We start from the raw sequence: 16,626 nt of genomic DNA, 5'->3' as shown, positions 1-16,626 counted from the left end.
TGGAAAAGCATAATTCAGTCAGGCAGAGTCAGCATGGATTTATGAAGGGTAAGTCATGTTTGACAAATTTGCTGGAATACTTTGAGGATGTAAAGAAAAAGGGTGGATAAAGGGGCAACCAGTGTTTATGGTATATTTGGACTTCCAGAAGGCATTTGACAAGCTGCCACATAAAAGGTTACTGCACAAGATAAAAGTTCACGGGGTTAGGGATAATATATTAGCATGGATAGAGGATTGGCTAACTAACAGAAAACTGAGAGTTGGGATAAATGGTTCATTCTCGGATTGGCAATCATTAACTAGTGGGGTGCCGCAAGGATCAGTGCTGGGACCCCAACTATTTACAATCTATATTAACAACTTGGATGAAGGGGCCGACTGTAATGTAGCCAAGTTTGCTGACAATACAAAGATGGGAGGAAAAGCAATGTGTAAGAAGGACACAAAAAACCTGCAAAAGGACATATACAGGCTAAGTGAGTGGGCAAAAATTTGGCAGATGGAGTATAATATTGGAAAGTGTGAGGTTGTGCACTTTGGCAGAAAAAAAATCGAAGAGCAAGTTATTATTTAAATGGAGAAAAATTGCAAAGTGCTGCAGTACAGCGTGACCTGGGGGCTCCTGGTGCATGAAACACAGAAGGTTAGTATTCAGGTACAGCAAGTGATCAGGAAGGCCAATGGAATCTTGGCCTTTATTGCAAAGGGGATGAGGTATAAAAGCAGGGAAGTCTTGCTACAATTATACACAGTATTGGTGAGGCCACATCTAGAATACTGCGTGCAGTTTTGGTTTCCATATTTAAGAAAGGATACATATGCTTTGGAAGCAGTTCAGTGGAGGTTCACTAGGTTGATTCCGGAAATGAGGGGGTTGACTTATGAGGAAAGGTTGAGTAGGTTGGGCCTCTACTCATTGGAATTCAGAAGAATGAGAGGTGATCTTATCGAAACGTATAAGATTATGAGGGGGCTTGAGAAGGTGGGTGCAGAGAGGATGTTTCCACTGATAGGGGAGACGAGAACTAGGGGGCATAATCTTAGAATAAGGGGCCGCCCATTTAAAACTAAGATGAGGAAGAATTTCTTCTCTCAGAGGGTTGTAAATCTGTGGAATTCACTGCCTCAGAGAGCTGTGGAAGCTAGGGAATTGAATAAATTTAAGACAGAGCTAGATATTTCTTAACTGATAAGGGGTTATGGGGAGCGGGCAGGGAAGTGGACCCGAGTCCATGATCGGATCAGCCATGATCGTATTAAATGGCGGAGCAGGCTCGAGGGGCCAAATGGCCAACTCCTGCTCCTATTTCTTATGTTTTTATGTAGGTTCTAGCTTTGGTTTGTGCTAAATCAGATGACCTGTCAGGACACGAGTTGGTCTGTATAATCCTGGATTAGGGAGGGGAAAATTGGCCAGGATTCCGTGCCGAGAGGATAACTTGTTTCTTGGTTTCAGCAACTGAATCTCAGCAGTCTTCTGCTTTTGCTGTTATTTACCTACACTGATACCACTGCACTTTTGAAATCATTAATTTTATGTGAAAGGCTTTGAAATGTTTCTGAGAGACATGATAAAAGCACCATATAAATGCGCCTTTTATTGTTAGAAAATGTTCACAAGAATATTATCTGTATCACTCCACTCGTTGAAAATCTATAGGCAATGGAGAAATGGACCCATATCTGGCAGAGGTCTTTTAATATAAATAAAGCATTATTCACTTAGAGACCACTACAAGTATGTGTACATACTGCAAGGTTGGATGCTCAAAGCTGATGAGCAAGAGAAAGACTTGGGTGTTATAATGTTCGAGTCATTGAAGGCTTGTGACCACTGCTGCAAGGCTTTTGCAAAAGCAAATAGTGCTAGGATATATTGCCATGATAATTAAATATAAAACAAGTACTACTATTCTACCTCTGGATAAGGCCTTGGTCAAGCTAGAATGTTGGCTAGAAAGTTGCGACCTCTCCGGGTGCTCTGTGATGCGCATGCGCCGAGAACCAGCTTTTGCGATCTATCAAAATGTCTTTTGACAGAGCGCACACATCCCTGGGAGAAGTACATCTGCGGGGCAGAGATTTGGGGCTATTTGGGAACGAATGTCCTTCAAACTCTTATGCGTATAGCTTACTTTTAGTCATCTGCCCCTAATATCTCCTTATGTGGTTCAGTGTCAAATTTTGTTTAATAATGCTCCTGTGAAGTGCCTTGGGACATTTTATGATGTTAAATGTGCTATATAAATACAAATTGTTTTTGAAGTTATGTAAGCAAAGAACTAGATTTGATGTCAGGAGGTCTGTTTCGCAGAGTCGTGGTCCTATGTAACACGTTGTCAGCGAATTCACTGTACACACTCAGAAGGGAGCTGGATGTGTTCCTGAGAGTGGCCAATTTAACTGCATTTAGAAGGTAGGTAGGTGTTGAGGATTTGTCTCCCAGTCATTGTGGTCTACCAGAACTTGTTTGATTTACTTCAGGGATTGGAAAGGAACTTGCCAGTTTTTTTCTAATTTGGCCTAAAATATATATTTTTTTTACCTTTCCCAGGAGAGGCTATGGGAAGACAAATGTGCAGAAATTACAGCATGACAGTATAGGGCAGGCCCAATGGACCAAATATCCTTTCTCAGATGTTTACATGAATTGTCAGTTTATTGGTGATAGAATGCCACCAACAACATGAAATAAAAAATGCAGCTCCTATAAAAATGTATAATGGAATTGTAGTACAAATAATAAGCTCAAAAATTTTAAAATCACTAGTTTACTTTTGTAAATGTCTTTCTATGTTCCATTCTAGATATGGCTGAGTGTCACAAATGTCCAAAGGAACAATGGTCCCATGAGAACAGTATAAAATGTATTGACAAAACAATCGAGATTCTTCAATGGACAGACAACTTTGCTACTACACTAATTGCAATCAGTGCATTCGGAGTGCTCATCATTTTAGCAATGGCAGCAATATTTACAAAGAACTTGGACACACCTGCTGTAAAAGCCGCAGGTGGGAAACTCTGTTACCCAATTCTAATCTCATTGGTTCTTAGCTTCGGCAGTGTTGGATTTTTTGTTGCAGAACCAACAAATCATAGCTGCAAGATCAGACAGCCTGCCTTTGGTATAAGTTTTACACTTTGTATGTCATGTATTTTGGTGAAAACTTTTAGGATCATTTTGGCTTTTAGATTTAAACCCAGCATCCATGGAAAACTGGTTCAATTGCACAAACCAGTGCTTATTACATTGGTTGGAACAGGAATCCAAGTAATAATTTGTACACTGTGGCAAGTGTTTCAAGGTTCACATCCCGAGAAAATATATGACATTAAGAAGATATTCCTGAGATGTAATGAAGGTTCTTACATTGCATTTGGTGCAATGATCGGGTACCTAGCCATTCTTGCATGTCTGTGCTTCATTCTCGCTTTCAAAGGAAGAAAGTTGCCAGGAAACTACAATGATGCTCGGTTTATCATATTCAGCATGCTCATTTACCTAATAGTGTGGATTTCTTTTGTAATAGTGTATATTAATATTAACATGCAAGGCAATAAGTATGTTCCAATTGTTGAAATTATTGCAATTTTAGCTTCAAATTATGGAATGTTATGTTGCCATTTTATTCCCGTTGGTTACACAGTCTGTTTTAGGGAAAAAAAGAACACTGAAGAAAGCTATATGATTGCTCTGCACAAAAATTACAAGAGCACAAAGCATAAGGTGGAAATAACTCAGGGGGGCAAGCAACCGTCCAACAGTAAAGCAAATACCCCGGGATCTTTGCCATTAGTACTCCCAACTTTTCCTACTCCCTCTAAAAATATAGATAACTATACATTACAAAGCGAGCAGAATCCTAGGCGTACTCAAAGCTCCATTAGAAAAAGATGCAACAGCTGCTAAATATTAAATCACAAGTAACGCAGACATCTGGAAATTAATTTGAAATGAATACATAGTTTTTCTATAATTATAATTTTTAGGTTAAATCTCTTTTTAGTTTTTCCTTAGTTCAGAAAAGACTGCATTTACACTGCAGAAACCACAAGGGCAAAGAGAACATTTGTCATTTTCTAATGTAAATTTTTGCCAATTCCCTGGTGTTTTGTAAATTAAACAATTGTTTTTCTGGACATTTTGTGACAATTAACCATAACTATAAATTAAAGGCCATCATTGTTCTTTTCTTTTGTATGTTTGTCCTGAAAAAGACAGCTTAATGTGATATTTTCTGAAGATTTATCATTCAATGCCAACACTCCATTCTCCTGGGAAACCTGAAAAGAAAATTCAGTCATGCCAGATAAATTAACTGATTATTTGAGGCATTAACGTCTGACTAGCTTAAGTTACTGCAATAGAGGGACTGTCGACTTGCATCCCAAACAGCAAGCACAGAGTACCTTCAACTGTGGAGAATGAATTGGTACAATATCACATATCACAGCTTTTGTATAGGAGACCACCTGTCTGCAACATCGTGATGGCATCTTTATGTGCATTCTCAGCACGTAATTTCCCCAGAACCCATCAAACTAGGTTATACTGTCATAGCGTGCGTGGAATAAACAATATACTTTGCTCATCTACATCAATTCCTCATGGTGGAAAGGTTTAATTGTAAAATTTGGGGTGTAAGCCACAACTTTTGTGCACGTTTTTGATATCCTGCAAATACAGTATGACAACTTATATCCAGCAGATTTAAATGGGTTTCTACTGAAATGACAAGCATATGAGTGTGGCTTTATACACTGGCTGTTACTGTATTTCTTTTGGGACCAAAATCAAACTGAGACTGCATGTTGTATTTCAAAATAAATGAAAAGGACTCAACATGCATTTGTTGTTAAGTTCTTTATTCAGCCTGCAAGGAACCCAAGTGGTCACTTACAATGTCATATTTGATTTTGTTTTATTTTATATGCAGCACATTTTTATGGCACTGAGTAGAGTATTATTGCATTTGCTCTAGTGAACTGGAATGGGCAAACAGTGCATAAAATCCAAATGTCAAGCAATGCTAATGGTTAATTCATGAATTGATTCTGCGATTAAACATATCCCTGAACAAAACAAAAAAACTTCACATTACAGGAACAAAAGTTTATTTAGCAATCAATACAAACTTTCAGCCAATGAGACATCCCAAGGTAAAATACAAATGCTATTTCACATATACATTATATTTCAATATATTGCACATTTGTACATTAAATTATATATGTAACTTTAAAGAGGTAAATACATACTGGGGAGATGCCAAGCAGATACTAGGCCTTTCTCCCAAAGGGACAAGAGATAATCACAGGGAAAGTAAGCCACTCTATTAACCAGTTAAGAGTGTTTTTGGTAGACTTGAAAGAATGTCACCTATTCAACCTCTAAACTGAGGAAATAGGTAAACAAAATAAAAATACATCTTGTGTTGCTGGAAATATTACATAGATTTTTTTTAAAGTCCTAGATGGCATTTCAAACTGACCCAAGCGAATAACAACGCCTCACAATTAGCGCAGTTAATGCTGCAATTGGTCCTTTTTCAAAGATTTTATCACAGTAAATATATTCAAATGTGCCGAAAATGAATTTTTACAGCATCATGCTTCTACTGCAGAACGATATAGTTTTAAAGATCCATTCGGAGTTTGGCTCATTTTAGAAAGTAAAATATCTTGCAAACCATTCCTCATGCTGTGGATCAGATGAAGGTTCTGTGACTGGTGTGGTTTCCATCTGTGGAGGGCTACATTTAAGAGAGAGAAACCGTTTATATAAGTTTGAACAATGACAGTGAAAGTTCAAAAGACATCTGATCACATTAATGACATCTGTTAGGTGCAGTCTTCCTCATTCTTTTGAAAGTTCAATTTCTACATACAAATAGGAGCTGCAACTATTTCACAAGAATTTTCAAGAAATTGGATTATTATGTTGGCACTTTGATCAGGTGGTCGTTCCGCATTCTCAATGAAGTTTTATATTCATTTGGATTTCTTTGACTGGACAAAGCAACATTGAGACCTCAATTATGCAAATGATGAAAACATAAACACAAAGAGACCAAAGTAGCTCCAAGTAATGGTAGAAAGAGAATAAAGGCTGTAATAAGCTTTGCATATGAAGTGAAAGAATAAGGAAGAGCTTACCTAGATTATGTTGCTGAACATTCATTCAAGTAATACCAAGTAATGAAAACAATGATTAGGGATTTAGAACCTAGGTGTTCAAGCCAGATATCTGCACAGTAACACCAAAGAGAAGTCCGATTAAGACAATACTACTTGCTAAAAGCATATAAATTGCACCAAATAATTGCTCCTGCTCGTTTAGGAGATGGCCACTGCATGATTAGAATGGGTATTGACTTTCCTCAGTAGATCCTACCTCAGGAAGTATCGTAGGGCAATGTATTCTACAACCAATTTTTCTAACCTTTATTTAATGATAAATTTTGTAACAGTTCAGGAGTTCAGAGAGGTCGTGAGTTTGGAAGTTCCAAAATGTCGTGAGTTCCAAGAGGTCGAGAGGTCTGAGGAGCAAGAGGCCTGAAGGTCGGTTGGGAGTTCGGAGGTCGGGAGACCACAGAGATCGGTGAGTTCGGGAGGCACTGAGGTCGGTGAGGTGAGTTGGTAAGTAGCTCTCTTTTCTCTATTTCTTTTTAAGTAGATTTTAAACTAGATAAAGCTAACCAGAGGGATGGCAGTGCAGCTCAGTCCTGTGGCGTGCACATCCTGCGGCATGTGGGAAGTCCTGGATGCTTCGCGCAGCCTAGACAACCATGTGTGCAGGAGGTGTCTCCAGCTTCAATTGCTCGAGCTCCGCGTTTCGGAGCTGGAGCAGCGGGTGGAGTCAATAAGGTGCATCCGCGAGGCTGAGAACTACATGGATAGTACGTTTCAGGAGGTGGTCACCCTGCAGCTTAAAGGCTTGCAGGTAGAGGGGAAGTAGGTGACCACCAGACTTAGCAAGTGTGCTAGGCAGGTAGTGCAGGAGTCCCCCCGTGAGTCCATCTCGCTTTCAAACCAATATTCACTTCTGAGTATTGGTAAGGATGATGGTGCCTCTGGGGAATGCAGCCAGAGCCAATTCCAAGGCACCACGGCTGGCTCAGCTGCACAGGGGGGAGGGACGAAGAACAAAAGAGCCCGAGTGATAGGGGATTCTATAGTTAGGGGAACAGGCAGACATTTCTGCGGCCATAGACGTGACTCCCGAATGGTTTTGTGCCTTCCTGGTGCCAGGGTCAAGGATGTCACAGAGCAGACGCAGGGCATCCTGGGGGAGGGGGGGGGGGCGGGGGGGAGGGTAAACAGCTAGAGGTCTTGGTCCATATCGGAACCAACGACATGGGTAAAATAAGGGAAATAAGGGATGAGGTCCTACAGGAAGAATTCAGGGAGCTAGAAATAAAATTCAAGGGTAGGACCTCAAAGTAATCTCCGGGTTACTACCGGTGCTATGTGCTAATGAGTATAAAAATAGAAGGATAGAGAGGATGAACACATGGCTGGAAAGGAGGTGTAGTAGGGAGGGCTTTAAATTCTTGAGGCATTGGGATCGCTTCTGGGGGAGATGGGACCTGTACAAGCCGGATGGGTTGCACCTCAACAGCGCCGGGACCAATAACCTCGCAGGGAGTTTTGCTAGTGCTGTTGGGGAGAGTTTAAACTAGCTTGGCAGGAGGATGGGAACCCGAGAACTAATTCAAAAGGGAAGGAAGTAAAGCTGAAATTGGATAGCAAGAATCTAGAAAGCGAAAGACAGAGGAAACAGGGTTTAGTATGTAGTAAGCAAGGAGGTCTTCCTGTGCTGAATGGTATATAGTTTAATGCAAGGAGTATAGTGAATAAGGCAGATGAGCTAAGAGCACAGGTAGACACTTGGGAGTATGACATTATAGCCATTACAGAAACATGGCTGAAAGAGGGGCAGGTTTGGCAGATCAATATTCCTGGCTACAGGATTTTAAACAAGATAGAGAGGGGGGTAAAAAGGTGGGGGGGGGGGGGGGTTGCGGTACTGATTAAAGAAAATATTACAGCAGTGAGGAAGGATGATATGTTAGAGGGATCATCAAGGAAGGTAGTGCAGGGGTCCCCTGCGGTCATCCCGCTGCAAAACAGATACACTGCTTTGAGTACTGTTGAGGGGGATGACTCATCAGGGGAGGGCAGCAGCAGCCAAGTTCATGGCACCATGGCTGGCTCTGTTGAACAGGAGGGCAGGAAAAAGAGTGGGAGAGCGATAGTGATAGGGGATTCAATTGTAAGGGGAATAGATAGACGTTTCTGCGGCCGCAACCGAGACTCCAGGATGGTATTTTGCCTCCCTGGTGCAAGGGTCAAGGATGTCTCTGAGCGAGTGCAGGACATTCTAAAAAAGGAGGGAGAACAGCCAGTTGTCGTGGTGCACATTGGTACCAACGACATAGGTAAAAAAAAGGGATGAGGTCCTACGAAACGAATTTAAGGAGCTAGGAGCTAAATTAAAAAGTAGGACCTCAAAAGTAGTAATCTCGGGATTGCTACCAGTGCCACGTGCTAGTCAGAGTAGGAATCGCAGGATAGCGCAGATGAATACATGGCTTGAGCAGTGGTGCAGCAGGGAGGGATTCAAATTCCTGGGGCATTGGAACCAGTTCTGGGGAGGTGGGACCAGTACAAAGCAGACGGTCTGCACCTGGGCAGGACCGGAACCAATGTCCTAGGGGGAGTGTTTGCTAGTGCTGTTGGGGAGGAGTTAAACTAATATGGTAGGGGGATGGGAATCAATGGAGGGAGACAGAGGGAAACAAAAAGGAGACAAAAGCAAAAGACAGAAAGGAGATGAGGAAAAGTGGAGGGCAGAGAAACGCAAGACAAAAAACAAAAAGGGCCACTGTACAGCAAAATTCTAAAAGGAAAAAGGGTGTTAAAAAAACAAGCCTGAAGGCTTTGTGTCTTAATGCAAGGAGTATCCGTAATAAGGTGGATGAATTAACTGTGCAAATTGATGTTAACAAATATGATGTGATTGGGATTACAGAGACGTGGCTCCAGGATGATCAGGGCTGGGAACTCAACATCCAGAAGTATTCAACATTCAGGAAGGATAGAATAAAAGGAAAAGGAGGTGGGGTAGCATTGCTGGTTAAAGAAGAGATTAATGCAATAGTTAGAATGGACATTAGCTTGGATGATGTGGAATCTATATGGGTAGAACTGCAGAACACCAAAGGGCAAAAAACGTCAGTGGGAGTTGTGTACAGACCTCCAAACAGTAGTAGTAATGTTGGGGAGGGCATCAAACAGGAAATTAGGGTTGCATGCAATAAGGGTGCAGCAGTTATAATGGGTGACTTTAATATGCACATAGATTGGGCTAACCAAACTGGAAGCAATACAGTGGAGGAGGATTTCCTGGTGTGCATAAGGGATGGTTTTCTAGACCAATATGTCGAGGAACCAACTAGAGGGGAGGCCATCTTAGACTGGGTGTTGTGTAATGAGAGAGGATTAATTAGCAATACCGTTGTGCGAGGCCCCTTGGGGAAGAGTGACCATAATATGGTGGAATTCTGCATTAGGATGGAGAATGAAACAGTTAATTCAGAGACCATGGTCCAGAACTTAAAGAAGGGTAACTTTGAAGGTATGAGGCGTGAATTAGCTAGGATTGATTGGCGAATGATACTGAAGGGGTTGACTGTGGATGGGCAATGGCAGACATTTAGAGACCGCATGGATGAACTACAACAATTGTACATTCCTGTCTGTCGTAAAAATAAAAAAGGGAAGGTGGATCAACCGTGGCTATCAAGGGAAATCAGGGATAGTATTAAAGCCAAGGAAGTGGCATACAAATTGGCCAGAAATAGCAGTGAACTCAGAGACTGGGAGAAATTTAGAACTCAACAGAAGAGGACAAAGGGTTTGATTAGGGCTGGGAAAATGGAGTACGAGAAGAAGCTTGCATTAAGACGGATTGCAAAAGTTTCTATAGATATGTAAAGAGAAAAAGGTTAGTAAAGACAAACTTAGGTCCCCTTCAGTCAGAATCAGGGGAAGTCATAACGGGGAACAAAGAAATGGCGGACCAATTGAAGAAGTACTTTGGTTCGGTATTCACTAAGGAGGACACTAACAACCTTCCGGATATAAGAGGGGTCAGAGGGTCTAGTAAGGAGGAGGAACTGAGGGAAATCCTTATTAGTTGGGAAATTGTGTTGGGGAAATTAACGGGATTGAAGGCCGATAAATCCCCAGGGCCTGATGGACTGCATCCCAGAGTACTTAAGGAGGTGGCCTTGGAAATAGCGGATGCACTGACAGTCATTTTCCAACATTCCATTGACTCTGGATCAGTTCCTATCGAGTGGAGGGTAGCCAATGTAACCCCACTTTTTAAAAAAGGAGGGAGAGAGAGAAAACAGGGAATTATAGACCGGTAAGCCTGACATCGGTAGTGGGGAAGATGATGGAATCAATTATTAAGGATGTCATAGCAGCGCATTTGGAAAGAGGTGACATGATAGGTCCAAGTCAGCATGGATTTGTGAAAGGGAAATCATGCTTGATAAATCTTCTAGAATTTTTTGAGGATGTTTCCAGTAGAGTGGACAAGGGAGAACCAGTTGATGTGGTATATTTGGACTTTCAGAAGGCTTTCGACAAGGTCCCACACAAAAGATTAATGTGCAAAGTTAAAGCACATGGGATTGGGGGTAGTGTGCTGACATGGATTGAGAACTGGTTGTCAGACAGGAAGCAAAGAGTAGGAGTAAATGGGTACTTTTCAGAATGGCAGGCGGTGACTAGTCGGGTACCGCAAGGTTCTGTGCTGGGGCCCCAGCTGTTTACACTGTACATTAATGATTTAGACGAGGGGATTAAATGTAGTATCTCCAAATTTGCGGATGACACTAAGTTAGGTGGCAGTGTGAGCTGCGAGGAGGATGCTATGAGGCTGCAGAGTGACTTGGATAGGTTAGGTGAGTGGGAAAATGCATGGCAGATGAAGTATAATGTGGATAAATGTGAGGTTATCCACTTTGGTGGTAAAAACAGAGACACAGACTATTGTCTGAATGGTGACAGATTAGGAAAAGGGGAGGTGCAACGAGACCTGGGTGTCATGGTACATCAGTCATTGAAGGTTGGCATTCAGGTACAGCAGGCGGTTAAGAAAGCAAATGGCATGTTGGCCTTCATAGCGAGGGGATTTGAGTACAGGGGCAGGGAGGTGTTGCTACAGTTGTACAGGGCATTGGTGAGGCCACACCTGGAGTATTGTGTACAGATTTGGTCTCCTAACCTGAGGAAGAACATTCTTGCTATTGAGGGAGTGCAGCGAAGGTTCACCAGACTGATTCCCGGGATGGCGGGACTGACCTATCAAGAAAGACTGGATCAACTGGGCTTGTATTCACTGGAGTTCAGAAGAATGAGAGGGGACCTCATAGAAACATTTAAAATTCTGATGGGTTTAGACAGGTTGAATGCAGGAAGAATGTTCCCAATGTTGGGGAAGTCCAGAACCAGGGGTCACAGTCTAAGGATAAGGGGTAAGCCATTTAGGACCGAGATGAGGAGAAACTTCTTCACCCAGAGAGTGGTGAACCTGTGGAATTCTCTACCACAGAAAGTAGTTGAGGCCAATTCACTAAATATATTCAAAAGGGAGTTAGATGAAGTCCTTACTACTCGGGGGATCAAGGGGTATGGTGAGAAAGCAGGAATGGGGTACTGAAGTTGCATGTTCAGCCATGAACTCATCGAATGGCGGTGCAGGCTAGAAGGGCCGAATGGCCTACTCCTGCACCTATTTTCTATGTTTCTAAATGAGGCCATATGGATCAAATAAAAAATAAAAAAAAGAGCGATCACACTGCTGCGCGTGTTTTATAGACCCCCAAACAGTGGGAGGGAGATAGAGGAGTAAATATGTAGGCAAATTGATGTGAAGTCCAAAAACCATAAGGTAGTTATAGTAGGGGATTTTAACTATCCAAATATTGATTGGGACAAATTTAATGTGAAGGGTATAGAGGGTGCGGAATTCTTGAAATGCATTCAAAAGAACTTTTTTAGTCACTATGTAGCAAGCCCAACGCGAGAGGGGGCGGTCTTGGATTTAGTTTTGGGGAATGAAGCTGGGCAGGTTGAAGGGGTATTAGTGAGTATCAGTCAGATTCAAGTTGGTTATGGATAAGGACAAGAATAGGCCTGGAATAAAAGTTCCGAATTGGGAAAAAGCTAATTTTGCTAAGTTAAGGAGTGATTTGGCCATGGTGGACTGGAAACAGCTACTTGTGGGTAAATCAGTGTCGGAACAGTGGGAGGCATTTAAGGAGGAGATACGGAAGGCTCAGGCCAAACATGTGCCCTTAAAGAAAAAAGCTGGTAAAAATCATTCTAGAGCTCCCTAGATGTCTAGGGACTTACAGGGGAGGATTAAGAAAAAAAGGGAAGCTTTTGTCATATATCAACGGCTAAATACTATAGAATCTTTAGAGGAATATAGAAAGTTAAGAGGCAAAATTAAAAAGGATATAGGAATGCTAAGCGAGAGCACGAAAAATTCTTGGTCAGTAAAATTAAGGAAAATCCTAAGATGTTCTGTAAATATATTAAGAGTAAGAGTAACTAAAGAAAGGATAGGGCCTATTAGAGACCTGAGGGTAATCTTTGTGTGGAGGCGGAAGATGTTGGGAGGGTTCTTCACGAATACTTTGCATCAGTTTTCACAAAGGAAAGGGGCAATGCAGATACTGCTATCGCGGAGGAGTGTGATATTCTGGATGAAATAAATATAATGAGAGAGGAAGTATTAAGGGGTTTAGCAGCTTTGAAAGTCGATAAGTCCCCAGGCCCAGATGAAATGCATCCCAGGCTGTTGAGCAAAGTAAAAGAGGAAATAGCAGAGGCCTTGTCTTCATTTCCCAGTCCTTTTTGGGCATGCTGCTGGAGGATTGGAGGATTGCTAATGTAGTACCCTTGTTTAAGAAGGGAGAAAGGGATAGGTCGAGTAATTACAGGCCTGTCAGCCTAACCTCGGTGGTGGGAAAATTATTGGAAAAAATCCTGAAAGACAGGATAAATCTGCATTTGGAAAGGCAAGGATTAATTAGGGACAGTCAGCACAGATTTGTTAAGGGAAGATCATGTCTGACTAACCCAATTGAATTTTTTGAGGAGGTAACCAAGAGGGTCAATGAGGGTAGTGCATATGATGTAGTATATATGGAATTTAGCAAAGCTTTTGATAAGGTCCCACATGGTAGACTGGTTATGAAGGTTAAAGCCCATGGGATACAGGGCAAAGTGTCAAGTTGGATCCAAAATTGGCTTGGAGGAAGCAAAGGGTAATGATTGATGGATGTTTTTGTGACTGGAAGGATGTTTCCAGAAGGGTTCCGCAGGGCTCACTGCTGGGTCCCTTGCTTTTTGTGGTATACATCAACGATTTAGATTTGAATATAGGGAGTATGATTAAGAAGTTTGCAGACGACACTAAAATTGGTTTGCCTGTGTGGTTGATAATGAAGAGGAAAGTCATGGGCTGCAGGAAGATATCAATCTACTGGTCAGGTGGGCAGAGAAGTGGCAAATGGAATTTAATTCAGAGAAGTGTGAGGTGATGCACTTTGGGAGGGCTAACAAGGAAGGGGTATACACATTAAGCGGTAGGCCACTTAATAGTATAGATAAATAAAGGGACCTTAAAGCGCATGTCCACAGATCCCTGAAAGTAGCAGGCCAGGTGGATAAAGTGGTTAAGAAGGCATACGGAATGCTTGTCTTTATTGGCCGAGGCATAGAATATAAGAGCAGGGAGGTTATGCTTAAATGGTATAATACATTGGTTAGGCTGCAACTGGAGTATTGCATGCAGTTCTGGTCGCCGTATTATAGGAAGGACGTGATTGCACTAGAGAGGGTGCAGAGGAGATTTACTAGGATGCTGCCTGGAATGGAGAATCTTAGTTATGAGGACATATTGGATAGGCTGGGTTTGTTCTCATTGGAACAGAGGAGGTTGAAAGGAGACCTCATTAAGGTGTACAAAATATTGAGCGACCTGGACATAGTGGATAGTAAGGGTTTATTTCTATTGGTGGAGGGGTCTATTATGAGGGAGCATAGTTTAAAGGTGGTTGGTGGAAGGGTTAGAGGGGATTTGAGGGGGAGGCTTCTTTACGCAGAGGGTTGTGGGGATCTGGAACTCGCTGCCTGGAAGAATGGTGGATGCAGAAACCCTCACCACTTTTAAGAGATGGTTGGATAGGCACTTAAAGTGCAGTAACCTGCAGGGTTACGGACCTAGAGCTGGTAATTGGGGTTAACAGGATGACCTTTTGTTGGATGGAGCAGATATAATGGTAAGTACTGCAGGGAATAGAATACGGCCAGGGTGATCTCCTGGACTAGTTTCGATCGCCTGGATGTGTCGGAGAGGAATTTTCCCAGATCTTTTCTCCCTAAGTTGGCCTGGGTTTTTTTCTGGTTTTTGCCTCTCCCAGGAGATCACATGGCTCCGGTTGGGGTGGAATTAGAATGTTTTAGTAGAAGGGGTGTCGCAGTTGTGGTGAGGCGGATTGTTTGGGCTGGGTGCTCTTTGCCTTTCCGTCATTGTTCATAGATTTATATGTAACCTTTAGGGCTGTTGACCAAGGGCCGTATGGCTCTTTGTCGGCCGGCGCGGACACGATGGGCCGAAATGGCCTCCTTCTGCACTGTAAATTTCTATGTTTCTAAACGACTTAGAAAGCTCCTATTAATGGAACAAAATGACAGCTAAAACTGCAACATTGATTTCTTGAAATAAGCAAAACTCATCCAATTTGCTGCAAAGAAAGTATACTAACAACTGTGCTATCCCTATGCCAAACAAGATGCAGTCAGTTGGTGTAAGGACCACATAAAAAGGAAACCATTTTAAGTTTAGCAGAGCTAACCCTCATTCTAGTGCAAGCATATCACCTAACTATACTGCAATTAAAATACTCAGCAGGTCAGGCAGCATCTGTGGAAAGCGAAACAGGGTTAATGGCAGTGAGTTTACGAAACTTGGCGGGTCCATGGTGGGGGACATCAGTGGCGGATCCTGACCCCGCAGCAGCCTGCAGCCCATTGTGTAGAATTAATGTCCATTGATAGGGCATATTAAACCCGCCCAGTGCATTTGCCAGCCAATTAGAGGAAGCGATTTTGGTGACTTAATTTGATTATGTGTCATCAGCCGGTTTCTTTAAAGGGACCATGCCCAAATTTATTTTTACATTTGTGCTATCAGTGTTCCACAGCATTGAGGTGCTGCAAACATGAACAATGACTGCACAAAAACACAGGGCTGCACCCAGGCTCTCCCATGACTCCCTCCATATGTTTATAGAGGGAGTCACAGCACACAGCGAGGTCTTCTTCCCTTCACATGGGCGCAAGAGATCACCTCCCCAGGTGATCAACACAGCCTCATTGCATATTGCACAGGACATAAGCAGGGATGTGGGTGCAGTGCCGCAAATGTTTCAATTATCTCAGTAGAACACAACACATTCGTAAAAAGCCACACTCAACTTCATCTTTCTGTGCCTCTGATCACATCCCCATCACTCTGCATTCCCTACCCTACTCCTGTACATCCTTACTCACAACAATCGACCTTGCAGCTCCACCCATCCCTCTCTATCTACAATATCACATCCCCATCTCATGAACCAACCCTCACACTCATCCTAATGCAACCATACCAACTGACAATACACTTGAGTGTTTTAGCCAATGTTCATGTAAAGTTTCTGGTGATGTGGTGTCAAACATTGAGGGCTAAAAATGTGTTATAGCCGGTTTGAGGCGCTGACATCAATGGACGCTAACTTTAGCGGCGGTCAATGTCTACCGCCTCCAACTGGGATTTTCCTTTGTAGCACCTCAAGAGGGGATTGGAGTACTCAGGCAAGTGTTCCACAAGCCTCTTTGGGCGCCCATCGCGGGGCGGTAACGTGGGAGCGCTACTCAAGTTGAGGCGTTAGGATACCAGCATCCTAGAGCCTAAAGAGGTGAGGTCGACCATCTGAAAGCTGCAAAAAAATAAAATGGAGACTACCAAGAGCCTTCCACAGGTAAGAGAGGTAAATAAATTGTTGAAAATTTGACTCTCAACATTTACCTCTTCATTCCCTGCGATATCACCCCAGTATCCTCTGTGTACCATCTGCTTCCCCCTGTCGGGAGTAGCGGCAGGTGCTACAGCAGTTGAAAGCAGTCAACTTTGGAACTGCTAGAGTGTACAGCGCTAAATGACAGCGCTGTCGCTAAACCACTAATGAAGTTCACGGCAGGCTGTCATAGCATGGTAGCCTGTTAGCACCCTGCTCAGGCGCTAACAGGTGACGCTAATTTTTAGCCCTGAAACGTTTATTTTCAAAACTTTCCGTTCTTGGACAGATTTGTGTGCACCTTTGGAAGTGGCTGAGTGAGTTGCAGTGACTGGTGAGACAGAACGGTACCCCCTGCAATGGCGATGAATGTGAAAGGAATGGCTTGGGCATTGTCGGGATGCTTTATGGTGTTCGTGAGAGGTGGTACTAACCTGGCACATCATGTGGCAGCCAGGGTGCAGAGAGTCAA

The 16,626-nt window shown here is 42.7% G+C and overlaps 1 protein-coding gene across 1 annotated transcript in view; it reads left to right on the top strand.

Moving 5' to 3' along the window:
• LOC139266625 (G-protein coupled receptor family C group 6 member A-like) overlaps positions 1-16,626 on the top strand; it is an 83,799-nt gene that overhangs the window by 54,793 nt on the left and 12,380 nt on the right. Inside the window, exon 10 of the mRNA XM_070884216.1 lies at positions 2,811-3,770. Coding sequence (XP_070740317.1) covers positions 2,811-3,770 — 960 coding nt within the window. The remainder of the gene's footprint in view (positions 1-2,810; positions 3,771-16,626) is intronic.

This window comes from Pristiophorus japonicus, chromosome 7 (genome assembly GCF_044704955.1).
Source record: "Pristiophorus japonicus isolate sPriJap1 chromosome 7, sPriJap1.hap1, whole genome shotgun sequence".
NCBI classification, from domain to species: domain Eukaryota; kingdom Metazoa; phylum Chordata; class Chondrichthyes; family Pristiophoridae; genus Pristiophorus; species Pristiophorus japonicus.
The sequence above is the reverse complement of the archived record's forward strand: the minus strand, read 5'-3'. Positions and strand labels throughout refer to the sequence as shown.